This window comes from Poecilia reticulata, linkage group LG13 (genome assembly GCF_000633615.1).
Source record: "Poecilia reticulata strain Guanapo linkage group LG13, Guppy_female_1.0+MT, whole genome shotgun sequence".
NCBI lineage: Eukaryota > Metazoa > Chordata > Actinopteri > Cyprinodontiformes > Poeciliidae > Poecilia > Poecilia reticulata.
In genome coordinates this window covers 11,639,502-11,659,762 of record NC_024343.1, presented here as the reverse complement: position 1 = coordinate 11,659,762, position 20,261 = coordinate 11,639,502, and the positions used below count along the sequence as shown (strand labels likewise).

The window sequence follows — 20,261 nt, the reverse complement described above, 5'->3', positions numbered from 1 at the left end:
TATTTGCCTTTGAATGTTAAGTTTTATACTTGAATTTTTTTGGCAATGTTGAGAGGTTTTATTTTGGCTCTTTGCATTGTTAAAGATAGTATTACCGATAGCAGTACAATTTGCAGAATGCCTGCTTTGTTTAGTTTTCTTCTTGGAAAAAGTTATTAAAAACAAGTTTTTGTCTAAAWTAAGGTGAATTCATGGTTCCTTTTTCCACATAATGTAACCGGTAGTGTTTATGATAAAAAAATAAATTAATAATAATTATGTGATCGGTATCGGTATCGGTGATTGGCCCTCATGGGTGATCGGTATTGGTATCGGCAGGAAAAAACCTGATCGGCACATCTCTACTTTTTAGTTTATTTAGGCTGATCAAAATAATTAATACAGTTTCTTCTTCTTTGAGCAGAAGCACATCCTATCTTTATCAGTTCCTTTTTTTCCATATTTAGATCCCCGCTGAAGTAATTTCTTAAAAAAAAAAAAAAAAAGCTTTATCTTTTTAAAACAGGCACCATCAGCAGGAGCAATGACTTGTTTTCCACATCGGGCTGTTTAAAATATAGGAAGCTTTGTCTGTGCTTCAGTTATTTACTAGTAATAGACCGTAAAAGAAATATAGTCAAAATAAGGAAGCTTAACATAACAAAAATAGAAAGATGGTTTAGTTATGACGACGGTTAAAACGTGAGTAAAAGGATCCCTGTGATCACTGAGACGGCGTACAGGAAGACAGACAGCCGAGCGATAAGCCGGCTCATGGGGGAGTTTCATGCTGAATTGCATTTTGACTGATGGGTGAGTGAAATCCTAGCACATCTATCACTTACTGACAAATCGTTGATGTTTTAAACGGGAGGCTCGAATCACTGCATTTCACATTTTGTTTCCTTTATTCTCTTGGAAGAGATGGGTCAAACACAGGGTGTATACATTTTCATCGCTGATTTAGGACCGTTTCTTTTACTGTCCCTTTTATTCAGAAGATTGAAGACTTATTCAGGTCGTGGCCCCTGATTTCTAAGGTTTGGAAAGTATTTGGGCTTAGGAAAGTATTGGTCTTGGGATAAAATAAATGGAAGTCAACACAAAGTCTTTATATGGTCAGAAATACAAACATGAAGCACATAATCAGTCTGTTGCACTAAAATAAAAACTTGCTTTCACTCTCAAAATAAATGACCTAAATTCCGTCAACTCATCTTTTGATTTCAGTACCTTGTTTGTGTAGTTTGACCACCCAAATTCAGGTAGGCAGGCAGCCAGAGTATTTTGCAAAGTTTCTGCATTTTATGTTCATTTTTGAACGCCACAGAAGCTTCAGACACTTCAGACACAGGAGAAGTGTTGTACTTCAGAGTCTTGGACTTGTCTTTAAAAAAAAAAAAACAATTGTTGGTAACACTCAGTTATTTCTTCAGAGGAACATTTGTGAGCCCAGGGAGGGTCCGAGGAGGAAGATACTGTACTTCACTCGTCTTCAAAGCTTTTGCGTCTACGTTACATTGTCGGCTCTTCTTTTCCATGTTTCTGCTTTCACTGCCTCAGCAGAACACGAGCGCAAACAACGGGCGTTGTGCTTTACATAAACACAAATGAATTAATTACACGCTGGCAGCAATGTTAAGTGCTCAAGTGTGGGGATCTTCTCAAGCTGAAGGTTATCATGTCAACTCCAGGGGATCAAACTTCACGAGTGAAAATTGAAAAAAAAAAAAAAAGAAAAAAAAAAGGAAGAATGAGTCTTTTGAAGAATGATTTCCAAGCATTATTTTGTCACCCGTCATTAATTAAATATTTTGTTTGAGCTGAATTGCTGCTGCTCATTATGCGCCGCACATTTTGAGACGGGAATCTCTGCTGGCTATATAAAAGTTTAATTTGCTTCATTCAGCTAATTGCTGTGTGATTGATTATATAATTACTCTGTATTTGTTCCCTGGTTGTTCTACTCACACGGTGGAGGTTGTAATTCCCTGAATGTGGCAGTGCAGTGCTATTCCCAGTTGTCATTTCAGTGTTGCGTGTGTGTGTGTGCGTGCGTGCGTGGGTATGTGTATGCGTGTGTGTGTGTGTGTGTGTGTGTGTGTGTGTGTGTGTAGGGTACATAACTTGTACGCTGCATGGTTGTATTTTCTTCCTCTGCTTCATGTTTCCTGATATTTGCTCTGCTCCTCTGAGATCCCACAATGCGCAGTGGTGCTCCAGTTTCTGCTTTCTGAATTCAGCAAGCGGCAACTGCCTCGAAAAGCAAAACAAAACAGGGAAAAAATAAAAATAAAAGGACTCGTCCAGCCTGAAAAAGAAGACGGATCTAGATCAGGCCCCATCAATTTTTAACGACACTTCTCATCAGTAAAACATGAAAGACAAGACTCATGTAGACTCGTCACATGGCGCTCAGGTTCCTCTGAGTCAGATTGTCGTGACTTGAATCGGGTTTACCACCTGAAAGCACCCTGGACAGGTCGCCAGTCTGTCGCAGTTTAGTTTCCCCCCCCCCAAAAAAAAAGAAAACTAAAAAAGTTTAACTTCTGCCTCTTTTTTTTCCCCACCATCCGATTTTTGCACGTCTTGTTTTAGATGCATGTCTCAGTTGAGTCTGCATGTAATTAGCTGAACGATCTGGCCATTAGAGCAACCCCCCGCTGTCTTATCTTGCTCAAATGAGCCGCACTTTGCAGCAGGAAGACGACAGCCAAAGCGGTGAAATGGAGCAGTGCACCATAATTCCCAAAGGTCACAGAGTTTGAGGCTGATGGGCTCCTTGATGTTAAATTTCACATTTATACCCATAAAAGCAACATTTAAAAGACAACATATGAAAGATCTACAATGCGATTCACTTTCTGCAGCGTTTAATTTAATTATCCTCATGTTACAATATTTTACTGCTGTGAGATTTTTGTCTACAGCAATATTTCATTGTTTTGACTCTGATCAGACAGTGGACAACCTATTTCACTTCAATTGTTGCTTGCGTTAATTTGCTTGCTCATTTTTTTTTTTTTTGCTTGGTTTCACTCCCATTTCTTCTTTTTGCATTTTGAAGCTCAACTTGGATCCTCCTTTAGAGCCAACAGTGAAAACTGTTAATTCTTGTCATTTTGCAACTGGTTTTAAAATTTTGGTCAGGATTTTGGAAACTTACTCCGAGAAGATCATTTCATAAAGTGGTCAAGTAACGCTTTAGGGTCACTGAAATGACGTTCCAAAGGACATTTTGTGTCCATATTTTCAACTTCTCACTAAATCTGTGTCTCATTACTTTTATTGACTCTGACAGCATGTCAATAAACACTGATGGTTATGGACGCACTAACACAAAGTGACTTACACCTGTGAGGATGAAAGAGAATAATGCTCAGTTTAATTATTTGTTTTTGCAAATAAAAACCTGAAAATTGTAGCATGAATGTGTAGCTCCCCTAAGTCTTATGCTACAGACTTTGTAGAAACAGCTTTCACTACACGCACAGTTGCAGATATTTAAAGTGCGTCCCTCCTAGATTTGCACATCCAGAAACAGAAAAATCTTCCATATCTTAGTAAAACAACTCAAACTCAGTCAGTTTGGTTTGTGAGTGTGTCTAAAGAGCAGCTAGCGAGTTTGCCACAGAGCTTCTCTACTTTGACTTTAACAGATAAATATACTTCAATAAAAACTATTCCACTTAAGTCTTGGCTCCATGTTTGGGGTCTTTGCAGTCGTTCACTGGTTTTTACACATGGTTGCCCTTTATTTATCTCCATCCATCTGCACATTGACTCTGACCAGCTCTGCTGTTTAGAACTTTTATATGATTTGGTACCAAAAGTTTAGAGATCGGACAGTGTTGACGCCCTTCTCAGAATCACTGGAGCCTGTTTCAGATGCACACCGTGAAGGTAAGACCAGAACAGACTGACTCCTTGATAGAGAAACAAAGATGCACTGGCCAGAAGAAAAAATGTCAAACCACGTCCTGTTCACCTTTTTGTCATCTGCTCACCTTTGCTTGTTATACACAGAAACAGCATCATTCTTTTGGATAACATTTTAAATGTAGATGTGAGGATTTGAGGTTTTCTTTGTTTATTTAGGTTTCTGTTTTCTGTTGCGTCTCTTCGTCTTTTTTTATGGCGGTTGGCAAGCAACTTACTGATGTGCATTACCACCATCTGCTGGAGTGGAGTCTCTGTGACTGCCCCTTGATTAGTTGCACCTGTTTCTTGTTTCCCCTGATTGTCTCCCTGTCTATTTAAACCCACCTGTGTTCCTTGTTCTTTGTCAGTCACGTCACTCAAGTCTGTTGTCAGATGTCTATCAAGTTACCAGTTGCTACCAGTACTGAGCCGTTCGCCTGCCGCTCATTCTGTGTTGCCTGGATTTTGGACTTTGTATTTCTGACTTCATCATTAAATCATAATTTTTCTTTATTTCAACCTGGGTCCACAGCGTTTTCCTCACCACTTTCTCCACAAATCATGACAGATTAATAACAACAAAAAAAAAAGAAGCAAAACTTTCATAAGTTTTTATCACCATCTTTAGCCAGTCTGTAATGGGCAGTTTGCTGTGAAACACAGCAGCGGCATTTATCCTCCATAAATATGGTCTAATTAAATCACAATGTGAAGGAAAAACTGCATAACAGGTGTAAGTGCAAATGTGCCTCACCACTGGAACATATGACTATGTGTCTGGTAAATCTACAGAAACGATAACCTCCCGTCTTTAAAACCAGCCCAGGAAGTCTGTGAGTAAGTAGTGCTGCTGTTTTCCTCTGCCTGGCTGTATCGATTTCTCCTCCTCTGGGGCGACCATCTCAAATTAGAGAGGGGATCACAGCACCTTGTGAAGCAATTAATTTGGCCTTGGAGAATCTCTTTGTCCTGTTTGTTGGTGTATGTGGGAATATATATATAAAGGGGGTATTATCAGCTGCTTAGACGGAATTGATTCACATGTTTTTGCCAGAGCCCAAGTCTGAATGCATTAATTCTAACACCAACAAAAAACACAATGCATACAGAGGGAAATGTATGCTGTGTATTCTATAGTTGTGCACTCATTGCATCAGACATGTTGCTAAATATACAGTTAATCTAAAAGTTATTCACACCGCGGGCAAATTTAGAATGAAAGCAATATTTTCATTTTCAAATGTCTGTCAAAATAGGATATTACAGTATGCCAAGGATTTGAGGATAAAGATAAATTCATTTTACGTCTAGTTTTCACTTTATTCAAAAGGAGAATGTCTGAAATGATTCGTCCCCACTGCACGTTGTCAGGTTCTGTGTGAAAATTCAAGGTTCAACATTATTCTAATTAGTCTGGGCTGTTTCAAAGCAGCCTGATTACCCTGATTAGTTGCTTTCATCATGTTAACAACAGCTCTCCGCAGCTTGTTTGGGGCAGATTCAGGTTTTCATGGAGTGTGAAATGTCCTGATGCCTGAGTGAGTGAATGCATGTATGGTTGTTGTCTATGTGTTGTCAGTCAATAAGACCCTTCCTGGTCACCAGTAATCTTCTACAGTGGATATTCAGGGAATTTGTTGTTCGATAGCTTTAGTGGTTTGTTGAGACTGAATTGCTAATTTTCTTGGTCGGAGGTTTTACTCCCATGATTGTGCTCCAGTAAAATTACTTTGAAAATAACAAAAGTTTACTCAAGTTGTAAAGACGCTGGAATATTAAGTGTCAAAAAAACATTTTACTCTTCCTGGCATTAACCTGTACATCGACACGGACTGTGGCTTAGAGTCCAATCTGGAGAGACGCAAGAAAAAAGGTCACGAGTCAGACTCCAGGACTCGCTGTATCCTAGAAAAGACCGTGTTGTTGTCCTCTAAAGGTTGACGAATTTAGACAGATAGGAGCATCGAACCGTGCTCGAGTGAGAGCGGACTGTCAAAACATGAAAAAAGTTTGTCAGAGTAGCAAAGAGGGGAAGCTTCACAGAGAGATTAGCACTAATGAGCTGTGACTCTGTCCGTAGAGAGAACAGGCTGTTAATGAGTCTTTGTTGCTCTGCCACTCAGCTTCTCTCACAAGCCTTCGTTCACGAGCTCACATCTGTACGCAGCAGGGGGCAGGAGTCACTATCCGAATTACTGCAACATCTCTGTTCTTCTCTCTCCGCATTCTAGGCTTTTTGTTTGTTTTCCCGCTTTGTTCAGATTTTATTTTGGCCACTGGAGCTTCAGATGCTTGGCTGGAGGCTCTACTGCTCCGACAAAGAACGCATCAATTAATAAGAACAGGATTACAGACGTTCTTAAGCCAAACAGCAGACAACAGTTTCAAGCAGTGAGTTTTGTTACGTCTCATTTTCAGCATAAGAACCAGAAGGTTTTCTCTAAATGCGATTCATTATTTATGGATGAAACCAGCGTGGAGGAGGCTGTCGGGGAGCGTTTTCCTCAACGCTCCGTGGTGGATGAAATTTCCAATTTAGAAGAAAATGTAAGTGTATAGATTGTATGATAACTTATAAATACAAATAGCGCAATGTCACAATATGATGGTATTTATACAGTAAAAAACGTTGTAAAAAAAACCAGACTATTATTATTTCTATGGAGGTAAATTGGTGTAATTATAGTAACAATAGTGGCATTCCATTGATTATTAGTTTGTAGGTACACTAAAGCAGGGATACAGAATATCAGATATTCTGTGGTATTTTTCAAGGGTTTATTGTTCTCAATTTGTTGTTTTGTTCTCCAAGGAGAAACACTGGTATAACAAACTACTCAAGACTAAAGTAGCAATAACACAGTGACTGTGAGAAGGAAGAAGTCAGGACTGGAATATTGTCTGAGAGCAGTAGATTGGATACTTGACAAACTGGCACCATATAGAGAGATTTATAAGCTTTATTTCAAATCTAGTCTACCAGTGGTATAAACTATCCCCTTGTGGAAAAAAAACAAAACAAAAAAACTGTAATTCAAAATAAACATTTTGGGAACACTCAGACAGATGCTCCGCTCCACTGCTGTCTCAGCTACTTCCTTCAGACCTGTACCGCCGGGTTACCTTGCATTAAACCACGTAGTGACTGTGAAGGCTCACTTTTCTCCACATAATCACCCTGTGTTTCTTTGTAATTGAGGTTGAACTCTTTTAGTCCAGATTCTGCAACTAATTTTGCAGCAGCAACGTACCCTTTGGCCCTAAAAGTGAACTCAAGCTAATGCGACACATGTGGTGGACAGAAGAAAAGAGAATGAACTGATGTTTAAATCCGATTGTCTGCAGCAGCCAAACAATTCCAACTTTTACATGCAGGGGAGACATAACATGTAAAACCTGCAGTAAAAGAAAACATTTCTTCCAGCTGCGGTTATCTCTGTGGTGTTTGCATTTTCTTCATTCTTAAGCTATCTGAAGTGGCCGTGGCATAAACAGTGTTCCTTCGTTTTTCCTCGGTTTTTTGCTGTTTCCAATCCTAGACTCCAACTGCTTCATAATCTGGGGCCAAAAACAAGCTTTTTGCGAATACGTAGCTTGCTGCTTGTGGGTGTGGAGAAATCCAGCCTCTTCAACTTAGTGCCTCCACGCACTAAGTTGGGATGGACTTGTACATGATTTTTGTATAAGTCCATCACTTTTCTTTGACATCTTTCTTTTTTAATGCAGGAATCTTTAACTAATAATAAAAAACAGCAACAAAAAAAAACCTATCTGCTTTGTGTTTCTCCTAAATAATGATTAAATATGCACTTCAAGGAGCTTTGTTGCAGAAACAAATGAGATATTCTGAGAAATAACAAATTCAAAAGGAGATTAAAAACAACTAGACACCGTATGGACTGCATCAACATGGTAAACACTGGTAATTTTAGAAGTACACATAAGAAGGTACTACAGTTTTAGCTAACAGCTCCGATGTGAAACCCAATTTTATATCTTCTGCCTTCGTAGTAAAAACCTTTCAAACAAGGCGCGGGGCTGAGAACAGCGGTGATGAACGTAGCACGATAACCATGTTTTCCTCCTGTTTCCTCCTCTGGCTTTGACTCCACTGTGTTCTCTTTTATGTGTTTTTGTTGTTTATTTTCTCCATTATCTCAGTTTTTCACAGACCCCTGTGCCAGCAGCCCTTGTCTCCATGGAAACTGCAGCCGGAGCGAAGGCGGGGAGGAGGGCGAGCCGGCCTACTTGTGCGAGTGCACAGAAGGCTACGAGGGAGAGAGGTGCGATCAGATCTTGCTGGACCTGCCGCCCGCCGCCGACTGGGGCCCGGCCACCCCCTCCGCTCCCGAGCTGGCCACACCGGTGACCTCCACAGCGACGGCTACGACTCCGCCCCAGCAGCCAACCACAGTCCCGGCCACCACCACGCCGGTGCCTCCCACCCTGCAGCCATGGCAGCCCAAGCCCGGGCAGAGGCTGCTGGTTGTGCAGTGGGATGCAGACCGGGTGAGGACGTTTCCTCAGCTCCGGAAGATTTACAGTTTTCCCCTCGCCCTGGAAAAAGTCATCCAAACCAACCTGGTTCATTATGAAAAAATTATTGCATCCAAAAGAGTTTTCGTAAGCTGATAATGAGTCTTCCACGTTGCTCTGGGGGAAGTTTGGCCCACTCTTTTTTGTTGCTGAGGTCAGTTTAAGGTTACATCACAGCTTATCAATCAGATTTAATCAATTTAAACCTTCCTTTGTTATCCAATCAGCTGATGGCTAGATATTTTCATTTTATTATTTCTTTGCATCAGTTTGGTTGGAGTAAAATTCACAGTTTCATTAATTTGAAGTCGTCCTGATCTTAACAGCAACAAAGCAATCCAAGACAATCACTTCCACATCACATAATACTCTTATTCTAAGATGCTAGTTTTACACTAAATCCTTCATCCATCCATCCATCCATCCATCCATTTTCTTCCGCTTATCTGGGGTCGGGTCGCGGGGGCAGCAGCTTCAGAAGGGAGGCCCAGACTTCCCTCTCCCCAGCCACTTCTTCCAGCTCCTCCGTTTTAGATTTAGTTTTACACTAAATCCTGTGTTCAGTATAGAATAACCCAGCCTACGCAGTATATTTTAAGTCTAAGTGTTACAAATGTTGACAAAAAGCTGATCTAAGTTTGCCTCAGTTCCAAACTTAGAGTTGAGGCTGAAAGCCAGCACCTGTGGCCAGCCATACTACACAGACAGCAAATGTTCATAATGAGCAATTGGAGCTATTAAAAGTTGCTCTGCAAAGTCAAGAAATTTGAGTCTGGAAAAGTGAATTTTAAAACTGAAAATGTTTTGGGACCCTCAGTGCTGTTCTTCCTGGGTGTGTTGTCAATTCCCTATTGAAGTAATTCTGTTAGACCGATCTCTCCTGGGAAAGTTTACCGTCATTATTATTTTATTTGACAACAATAACTCTCTTGGTTTTCTGGAATCCCAAAGCTGCAGAAGGAGCTTGAACCCCTTAAAAGACTGAAATATATGCAACTGTTTCTCAGCTGAAATTGTTGAGACTGATGCATATGACATGCTGTTTTTTAGATATTTTATTCTGCTTTATGTTGCCTGACACGTTCCCGCTTTTACACAACACGCGACTTGTGAATTAATAAAGGGGGACAATAACTTTTTCACAAATTGACAGGTTGGTTTAGATCCTTTTTTTTTCACCCTGAAGTTATCTTTGTTTGATTTTTGAAATTCTTTTAAAGTTTTGAAACATTTAAAGAAATGTGTTTAGGACTAAATATTGAAAATGTGATGGTTTGTGCTTCAGGTCACCGAGGGTCTGCACTGTGTGAGCCCTGAGCTCTGTGAGCTGACGTCAGGGACCCTGACTCTGTCTCTGGAGGTGCCTGAAGAAACTGCCGTGAAGTAAGAGGAATATCACGAAGTTCTTAAAAAACCGTCAGCTCCCGTCTAAACGTAGGACTACTTAACATTCAGAAAAAGTCAAGAAAGTCCATCCTCCTCTTGCTTTAAAGTTCACATCAGCTGCAGTTGACACTCCAGCCTGGAGATGACCACCTAATTAATCTGTTGCTGCGAAAGTTCCTCAAGAACTGATTGCTCCAACTTTTAAAAACGAGCTGCATTCAGGTGCATAAAACAGAAGTCGCTGGCCAGCCCCATGTAATCTATAAATCTGTAGATTCTTTTGCTGCAACCCGAGAATAGGTATTCCTGACCAAAATGTACCTTTTAAAAGTACAGAGTCTGCATAATTATTCCACGGAAGAATTAAAAATAGAGCCTGCTGTGTACATTATTTTATCTACATACTTACCATTGCAGCAACTTTCGCTGGAAACATTTTTCAGCTTGAAGGTTGCGTCACTAATACCCTTTCATTTGAAACCCTGCGACCCAACTGTGTCATGCCAGCACAGGTGCGCTCAATTTATTAGGAGTGTGACTGTTCAAAAACGGTGCTACAGCTGCCCTGTAAACAGGAGTTCAATGAATTATGCAGAATGAGTGGTCAAGGTGATGGCTGGATGCCCTTGACGTTCTCATTATACATGAGAGGCACGGCGCAGGGCTCTGCTGATGATCCCAGACAAAAGGCTGCGAATTGGGAGGTAATCAACCTCCGCTGCCCTGTTTTCCTGCTTTTTGATTACACAACAATAATACCTGAATAATGTACGGTGATGCTGATTCCGAGGAGACTTTTTTTCAGACTAACATCTAGCACCGTCCAGAGCTGCAATGGACCGCCGAGTGGCATTTAATTAGAAAAGCAGATAATTGTAAAACACGTCTGTCGGACACAGCGTGTTGAAAGGTTCAGCGAAAAGGGAGTAGTTGTTGAAGTCCTGTGAGAAAAGTCAAGATTGCTTCTGTTGTTGCTTTTCTTGAACCCACAAATTTCTGAAAGGTTTTTATGGCTCTAGTGGCCTTTATTCATTGGTAGTTTGACAGGATAAAGAGCAGAGAGAAAAGGGAAAGACATTCAGTAAATAACCCAGGCTGGGAATCAAACAAGTAATTTCTCCCTAATCCAAACTAACCACCGGTGGTGCCATAAACAAGGTTGAGCCTTTTGCTTATTCCCAATGAGCAAAATGCCGACTACTGCGGAAGATTTTATGCCTCGTCAAGTCATTTCAGTCGGATTTATTTTAGAGCTATCCATAAATAGACATGCTGTTGGACTTTTGGGTCATTGTCCCTTTGAACACAACCTAATGTCAGATATTCTCCTTCAGAATTTTGTGGTAGAGAGCAGAATTCATGGTTCCATCAATTACAGAAAGTTGTCATGAAGCAGCAAAGCAGCCATAAAGCATTATACCACCACCACCACCATGTTTGATTGTCAGTGTGATGATGCTGTCTTAGATTTACAAATGTGACCTTCTAAAAAGCACCACTTTTGTCTGAATAGTTCATTGAACATTTCCCAAAAGTCTTTGGAATCAGGAAGATGTTGTTGCTAAAGAGAATTTTTTTTGTTTTGCTATTTTTTTGTCAGGCCTTATTACTACTATTATTTTTAGATTTTACTGCAGGTTATTAGAGAGCTATTCCTCAATAAATTATGACTCGCGTGAACCTAAGTAGCCGTAGATCTCCAGCCAGTCTGAGTTACAGATGGTTTTTTTCTTATAGCTATGACAAAAAAAAAAAGAAAAACAAAAAGAAAACTCCACCTTCAAGTGACCAAACCGCAGTGTTTTTATTTCAGTCACATTGCCTCAGTTTCAGCTTTGCTCCATCTCTTCTGTGGCACTTGGGGCAACTGTTGCATCAGCCCACATGTGGTCTTCTTTCTTTAATTTGAAAGTTAAATGTGTGTTGTAATATATTCTGGGCCACAGCTTTCAGGCTTGCTTTTCCACTTAGTCAATAATAAAGTAACATAAATTATTCCCTTCCTGATGTCAGATTTCGTCTTTCGTTTTAGCACATCTCAAATTTCCGATCCTCCTTCTCCTCGGCGCTGCACTTTCCGCCCGCATCGTGTCGTCGGAAAATCAGCGTGGCGGCGATAATGTTCACGGCTCTTATCAGCTGTAAACACTCATTAGACCGAGTGCACAACATGGAGGGCTAAGAGGATAATCACGTATTGTTTTATTTGTTTTGGTTAATATGGGAAAGATTAATTCAGTGTAGGAGGGAGGCTAGAGAGGCTCTCGACGGCGTTTAGCTGTGAGCAGCTTCACTCGAGCTTTCTGAGCATCTTTCTTGCAACTGCAGCTGACAGATTACGTTCTACTCCCCTGTCTGTCTCTCACGAGGGCTTTCTGCGAGAAGATCCAGCTTAGTTCAGCTTTGCTCGACTCCTTTCTCCCTCTTCAACAAAAACCGCTGGTTCAGTTTAGTCTTTGGTTGCATCTCAGGCTTCATCCTCACACCAAAGAGCCTGCTGGCAGAAGACTGACCCTTGAGGTTTTCTGTATATATCCTTTACACAACGTTAGTTTTTTTTTTTTTTTTTTAGAAGTCTTGATTTGTACACATCTTTGGCCAAAAAAACAAAATGGATGCAGACTAAAGCAATATTTTGCTATCAAAAGGCTGAAAAGTTGCATTTTGGACCAAGTCGATAGAGTCAATAATCGCTGGACTCTCCTGCTTCCAGCTGCTTATTAATTTCCTTCATGCTTTTGCTTTCCTCTGCCACCAGGGTGCTGGTGAATGCCAGTGGAGCTCCGGTGCTGTGGCGTGTGAGTGAAGAGGGTTTCCTCCGCTCGTCTATTCTGAACGGCACCACCATATGGTTTCTGCAGGCCCGGGACGGCCTGGTGGTACCAGACCGTTTGCTGCCCCTGGGACAGAACTACTTTCTCAGTGAGTTTCTCCTCACAGCAGATAGGAAAGGACAACCTGCAACGTGAAACACCCCCCGCATCTGTTGGTCATTGTGTTTGATCCTTGAGTATTCAGAACTTTGCACTGCAAAAATACAAAATCTTACCAAGTATTTTTTTTTGTCTAGTGTATAGTGAAAATATCTTAGCACACCTGAAATAAGACAAAATAACATAAAAATAACTTTTTAGCCAGACAAATAAGCCAATAACCTTTGAATGTAGATAAAAAAAAATGCTTGTACTTTTCACTTCCACGCACTTCCGGTCAAACAGCTGACCTTCATGTCTGCTACCTCTGTGGCGGTCGCCTCTTCTGCTTCACGGAGAGAATAAAATGATGGGTTAGGGTTAAATCAGGAGGAAAAGAGGGGAAATGCAGGGCGGGAGAGAGGGATTCAGATAAAGAAGGGGAGAAAGAAGAGACAGCAGGCAGAAAGGGATTACAAGGAAGGACGGGAAGACAAAGGACGCACGAGGACAGACGAAAGGTCAAACTGTGAGAAATAATCGGCTTGAATGAATTTTTTTCTTTTGGATGCCAGCCAGGCTTAATCGCGTGTGACTAATGTTCACAACATAATCGTCCACACTCATTTTTGGTACCTGATTCGGGGGCTTTGCACACTTGAGAAGGATGAGACAAAGGACGAGACAATGCCAACTACACCTTAGGTGAAAACAATTCATGTTCTCTGAGCTTTCACGGTTTAAAGCCGCAATGACTCTGCAGCTCCAAATTTCATTGTCATTGGGGTTAATGATCACGACAGGGGAACGTGCACAGAGCTGTCAGCGTCCCCATTGGTCAGGCCAGGCTGACGTCAGCGCTTCCATCAGCGGCGGACGTCCCGCTCATTGGTTCAGGTCAGGTTCTGCAAAACAGCACCTGATATTTACTACGGAGCTATTTTTATCCGAGCAGCAGCAAAGCTGTCAGGCTTGATTGAGCGCATAATAAAAGAGACGTTTGACGTTTTCAGATGAAGAGAGAGGCTTTACAGGAGAACATTTGTTCATTTGTCTTTTGACTCATCTACAGGGGAGCCGTAGTAACTCTGTGAAACTGTAAAGGCGACCTGATGCTTTGTCATGGCAGTTGATGTGCTTAGTGTGTGTAAAAAGGAGCAAAAGTACACTTCTTAAGCTGGAGACCAGAAAGTGTATTTTTAGATGTTTACAGTGGGATTGGAAGAAAGATCAGAAATGTGTGGCCCTTTTGTATTCAGCTCCAAAAAGATCCCAGCAAATCACATCACACTTAGCTGCAACATGACAAACATGCGAATAAATGTGATTTGAAGGGAAGCTGTTTTAAATTATTGCTAAATTCCTTGTTGTGTCGAGGTAAACTGACTTGTTTTCACATCAATATCTAAGTGAAGCAACTCTTTAAGACCTTTAAAACCACAAAAGCGTTTGTTTCCCCCGTAGGCGTGATCCGTGTTGGCGCCCCCACAGCCCCGGAGGTCACGCTGCGTCTCAACCTGACAGTGAAGGCCAGCAGCTGCGTGGAGCCCGGCAGCAGCTTCAGCGATCCTCAGTGTTCTGGGAAAGGGAAATGCGTCACGCAGCCGTCGGAGGTGAGGATTCACAGAAACAGCGACGGTCGCTGCTACAGTCTAAAGTGCTTGTTCCCTGGCCTGATAATTTTATAACATCGCACAAGGAGAATCGCTCTGTTCTCTCAGCAGTTAGCAGCTCTCCCTGCTCTTGTTGGATGACTTAAAGCACATAATGTTCTCACTATTTATGCTATTTTCTGAAAAAAAGAAGAAAAGTAAGAAGTCCTGTTGGTTCCACAAGCGACTGTAGGAAAATGTTGCTTTTTTTTTCAGACAGGATTGTTTGCTGTGTTGGCTATCAAGTAAACACTAAAGCATATTTATCAAGCATTTAGGGAGTTTGCCAAGTGTTTCTCATGGATTCCACTTCATAAATGTACTTTGTAAATATGGTCAGGCCCATATTTTCATTTTGCATGGTAAAATGCAAACTAGTGGAAAGAAATTTAGCAAAATCACCAACTCTGCTTGGTCCTGCAGTCCAAGAACACTTAAAGTATATACAGTGATAAAACAGCAATATATAAATGTTTTACTTCAATGGTTTAACTGAATGCCTCACTGTCATATCCAGAGCTGTAAAATGAGCACAATTCATGGAAATGTGAGTTTACTTGAACTGAATGAATTAAACAAAAATGTTTCTGTTCAGTTTTGTTGCATTTTCAATTTTTAGACCGTCTTGAATGCTCAGTTTACCTTCATAACTCTCTGGTCCAGTCAATAAGTAAACAAAGTCCAACTTTGTGTAATTTAGTCTGAATATAAATCCAGACGTACTGCGAAGGCCGCAGAGATTTGTTGGAGAGCGACGGAGAACAAACGGCGTCATGAAAACCAAGGAACAGCGCAGAAAAATCAGGAATGAAGTTGTGGAAAAGTTGTGTGCCTTACTTTTGCTCCATCCTGTTCCAGTTTTAAAGGCGCTCTGGTTAGATCACATATAAATGTAACGTTTTTCCCTGTTAGCTACAAGTGGCTGCACATCACCGTTCTCCTTGAAAGATAGTGGTGGCAGCATAATGCTGTGGCAATACTTGTGTCAAGCAGGGACAAGGAAATAGGTCATAGTTGATAAATAAATACAGAAAAGTCACTGAAGAGCACTTGAGACTGCAGGATAACAACCTCTATGCATGATACGACAGAACATTTTCAATCGCAGGATGTCCACGCGTCTTTGTCCTTGTCCTGTCCTACAACATGTAGACCCATCCTTGTTTCAGCGTGCTTCTGCAGAACTTGACGACGTGCTGAGGAAGTAATTCAGTCATTTGGTTCAGGTGTTGCAGGAGGGACAGACTGGCCTCCGAGGATTAGAGTTGGAAACCCCAGGAAAGTTCTAAATCCAATTGAAAGTCTGTGACAAGATTTGGACGTTTCCACCCACAGATACGCTCTCTGTCGGCTCTGACTGAGCCTGAGCTGCTCTGAGAAGAGCATGAGACAAATGTTTCAGCTCTTGTAAGTGCTGAGCTGGTAGAGACGCACTCCAAAACGCTTGTGAAGATTGGTTCCACAAAGCAGTGACTTGGACGTGATGAATTCATATACGTTACCAAACTTTTTAGATTATATAAAAAAAAAAAAAAAAAGTTATTAAAAAAATAGGTGCCCTTTTCCATCCACTCCACAGTTATGAGCTAATTTGCCAGGCACATAAAATACAGAATAAAACGCAGTGAAGGCCATGATTGTAATGAGACAAAGTGTGAAAAGCAAGAGCGTTATAGTTTAGTCAGATGCTCTTGAAAGTACTACTGATCATTTTTATCTCAATTAAAAGAAGCAAAAATAATCTTGGAACTCAGACCTGCTGCCTCGCCGGCGTCATCTGAACAGATGCAGTCTCTTTTTTTTTTTGCATCTGGTTGAGAAAGTCAAAGTGGGTCCCTGCTGATAGGAGTGTTTTGTCACTGAATCGTTTTGTAGCCTTTAGACTCGTGTTCTTCTCTTTAACTCGTTCAATCTTCGTGTGATTTCTACCTGCAGAGCACTTTCTTCTGTGAGTGTGAGGACGGCTACACCGGGATCTTTTGTGAAGAGCTCGACGCCTGCCACCACCGGCCCTGTCGGAACAACGCCACCTGCACTGACGTCAGACAAGGTGGCGAGGGGCAAAACTTCACATGTACCTGCCAACCAGGTACGCTTTGATGCATTGCACATGTGTTTAATAGGTTTACCTTCAGGTGGTAAACTCCGTGGTTTGTGTTTATTCTGACCTCTTCCTTGGCTTTCGGAAAATCTCTCATGAGATCAGAGAGGACGGTGAACTTTTCATCCTGACAGTAATTTTTACGTGTGGGTTTGGGTGTTTTGGACTTCAAAACAATGTCTTCTGACAGGGTAGGAAATGTCAAAGGGAAACCGCTAAAGGTGCTAACAAGCCCACTTTGAAAAGTTGATCAAATATCCCCAGACATCACATATAGTTTTAATTACCTGCAGAAAAGAGACAAAAAAAGAAAATAATTTCTTGTTATATCAAAAATAGCATCTATGCATTGTTCGTGTAATTCAGGATTGTAAACTTAGTAATCCCAAGATGCTAAAAATGCAAAAATTCAAATTTTCATATGATGATTCAGAACACGTGCAGAAGAATCTGCTGATTTCAAATGTGCAAGATTATTCTCTGACAGCACAAAAATACATTTATTTTACATTGTGGCTCATGATGAAACATTTTCTGAAGCTTTAGAACGTTTATTACAATTACATTTCTCTCTTTGTGTTGGAATAAAAATGCACAGTACACCGGGGTGTTTTACATTTTGGAAAAAAAAATTAAACATCATTTTCATTAAGTTCCTTTTTAAATTAGCCTCATTACATAAATGTTGGTAGAAATCATCAAAACATGAGTTACGTTAAAATATTGTATATGGGCATTATAAATACAAAATACAAATTATTATTATTATTATTATTATTATTATTATTATTATTATTATTATTATTATTATTATTATTATTATTATTATTATTATTATTATTATTCACATTTGTGATGTACCTCCACTAATAGAGATTATATGATTAATTCAGGTTATCTCCCTTACAAAGACAGGTTTACAAACCTAAATGAAAAAAACAAACACAAACAAATAACTAACTGTACCATCATACAAAAATCATAAATTGGACTTTTGTGAGACAGGAGGTCAAATCACTAGAAAAACATCATATGATATTGGTGACCTTCAAGCACCAATAATATCATCCAATAAATAAGCAAAATAAAATAAAGTCAGTTGTCTTTTCTTTTTTTTTTTTTTTGCTTAAAAACATCAAGCAATCTTGTGGGACTGCTTTTGTTTGCCAGGTTATGAAGGCGAGCGCTGCCAAATGCTGGTTGACCACTGCCTCTCTCAGCCTTGTAAGAATGGAGCCACCTGCTTCAGCAGCTTGGCTGGACCCAGGTGCTACTGTCCCGAAGGTAAAGAGCCAATTATTCTGCAACTGATGTTTGGTGTGGGTGTGAAGTAAACAAAAACTAGGAAGCATTAGAGTCTCTGCCAGAAAAATGCAGTTTTGTGGGCTTCAATATGAATATTTTTTTAACAGTTAAGCAGGAAAAGACGTCTAGATGCTGCATGTTTGTGCGTTCTAAAACAGCATCTGGTATTTTTTGCCAGGTTGAGTATCTGCTGCATGTTTTAGAGTATCTATGCCACTCCGATGCTTAATTTAAACCTTCCTCCTCCTTTCTAATTAGTCTTCATAGGCTGAGCGACCTGCATCAGCCACTCTGGGGAAATCTGTGACCGCAAAACTTATGCATTCCCCCCCCACAACTAGAGCACATGGGTTTGCAATTAGTTTCAGCCATGTGCATGTGACTGTGTTCGCATGAAAATGCAGCAGATAACAATGGAAAGAGGCACAAAAATAAGAAACGGCAGGAGTGGAAAAGTGCCATCGTTGGACGAGCTGCATAAGTTGAAATTCCCAATAGTCAGTCCAGTATTGTGCTGGCTAAACTGGAACACCTGAACAGAAAGCAGTGTCCCCAATGAGACAGAGATCCACTGTTTGTGAATCTACTCAGCTGGGATAAAAGAAGCAGCGATAGCAATGCCACGTATGTGTAAGTTTTTTTTTTGTTTTTTTTAAGAAAATATGACTTTGTTAGATAACAGGTTAGTAAGAAAAAATAATGAAATCCAAGAGAATTAAATGTTTTTGTCATCCACTTGTGGAAAAACATATGGACCTTGAACCAAATAAATGAATGTTGAAATGTTTTCCATCGGTGCCAGTATGACTGTTCTCCTCCCATGCCTGTGAATCATCTCCAAATGATGCTTCAGTGTTTCTGCACACACACGTACACAGACACACATGAGCAATAAAGTCATGACAACTCCATAATAGCTGTCATCAGAGATGCATCAGCTCTGTGATCACTTTGCCAGCGATGCCAGCAGGAGCCGCATTTTTATCTCCTGCAGTGGAATCGCCCCGCAGCGTTCATATTTTCATTCTTTTTTTAAAAAAAGATCTGCTAGTGTTTTTTTAATTTTTTTTTTACCATAAACAAACACTGATTTCTCATAACTCCTGGCAGTAAAAGCTGAGAAGACACCAAGGAAAATTACTACTGTCATTGCCAATAAAAGCTTCAGAAAATGTTTTTTTTTTTTTCATATTTTCTGATAAAAAAATAAAATAAAATAGAATCAAAACCACAGATTCCTCAAAGAGTTGTTGTAGATGGTGATGTCTGGACAGATGATCAACACAAATGGGCTTCCAGCTTTAAGTACCATGGACAGCGCTGCGTGTTTGTAGCATTCATGGTGTGGGCCATTTTTTGTTCTACTTGCACTCGGACATTTCAGGTCTGAACATGTTGCAATAACATCACCTCTCCTCTCCTCTCTTCTTTTTAATTCAGGGAGAGTCGACCAAATATTTTTGTCTGCTGCACAAATACAAAAAATATCATCTTTGCAGCACAAATCAGGAGCTGCACTAGAGATACATCTGAAACATGTAGATGTGCCACTCTGATGTGTGCAGCCCTTTGACAGTTATACTGAGATCACTACTTCAGGGGCAGTAAACGATTAAACTTTTTAAATTGTCATTCATATGATTCACTGGGATGTGTGCAGGTTTATTTAAAACTCAGCGGGCTCCACAGCATTCTTATCAGCTACTTTTTCCACAAAACTGTGAGTATTGTATTAGTAGTTTGCCTGAAGTCAGAAACAGATATTCTGAGGAGTGAGCTGCATGGCTAAATTTAAAATGTAACATTGTGGTAGGTTTTAGAGCCAGAAGCAAGAATAAATAGGCTTCCTTCTGTTAACTGGGAGCATGTGCGTGTGTGTGGGTGTGTGTGTGTGTCAAGCTGAGAAGAAAGAAAAAAAGCTATTTTTTTTGTCTTTGCCAGATTAGCAGAAGTTGAGTAACAAAGCAAAAATGCTCAAAGCAAACCAAGAGAACAAACCCTGGTGGGCAACCTATTAATTCATTATTTGGCATCACAGAGGGAGAATATAAAGTAAAATCTTGTCACTGACATAAGGAGAAAAAAAAAAAAAAAAAGACCGACAAACGTTCTATGCACAAAGTGAAATATCGCGATGCGGATCAGTGGATGCTTATGAGGAATCTCTTCATTAGCTCAACGGAGCACGGTCTCTGCACTCAGCACAGGGGATTTACTGCTGTGTTTCTGTAAATCAGAGAACAGACACACACACACACACACACACACACACACACACACGCACACACACACACACACACACACACACACACACACACACTCTCCATTGCGCTGTTGGAGCGCTTCCATTTCTGCACTACAGTGGCGGCTCCTGAAACAGAGGTGAAAACAGATAAGGAGGAGAAGCGAGGAGGAGAGGTTATTTTTAGAAGCAGAGAAGAGGTGACTCGGATGATAATGAGAAAAGGT

At 40.6% G+C, this 20,261-nt stretch overlaps 1 protein-coding gene across 1 annotated transcript in view; it reads left to right on the top strand.

Moving 5' to 3' along the window:
• Nucleotides 1–20,261, top strand: part of dner (delta/notch-like EGF repeat containing) — a 47,968-nt gene that overhangs the window by 16,811 nt on the left and 10,896 nt on the right. Inside the window, exons 2-7 of the mRNA XM_008425405.2 lie at nt 8,062–8,409; nt 9,722–9,819; nt 12,581–12,744; nt 14,199–14,347; nt 16,322–16,475; nt 17,658–17,771. Coding sequence (XP_008423627.1) covers nt 8,062–8,409; nt 9,722–9,819; nt 12,581–12,744; nt 14,199–14,347; nt 16,322–16,475; nt 17,658–17,771 — 1,027 coding nt within the window. The remainder of the gene's footprint in view (nt 1–8,061; nt 8,410–9,721; nt 9,820–12,580; nt 12,745–14,198; nt 14,348–16,321; nt 16,476–17,657; nt 17,772–20,261) is intronic.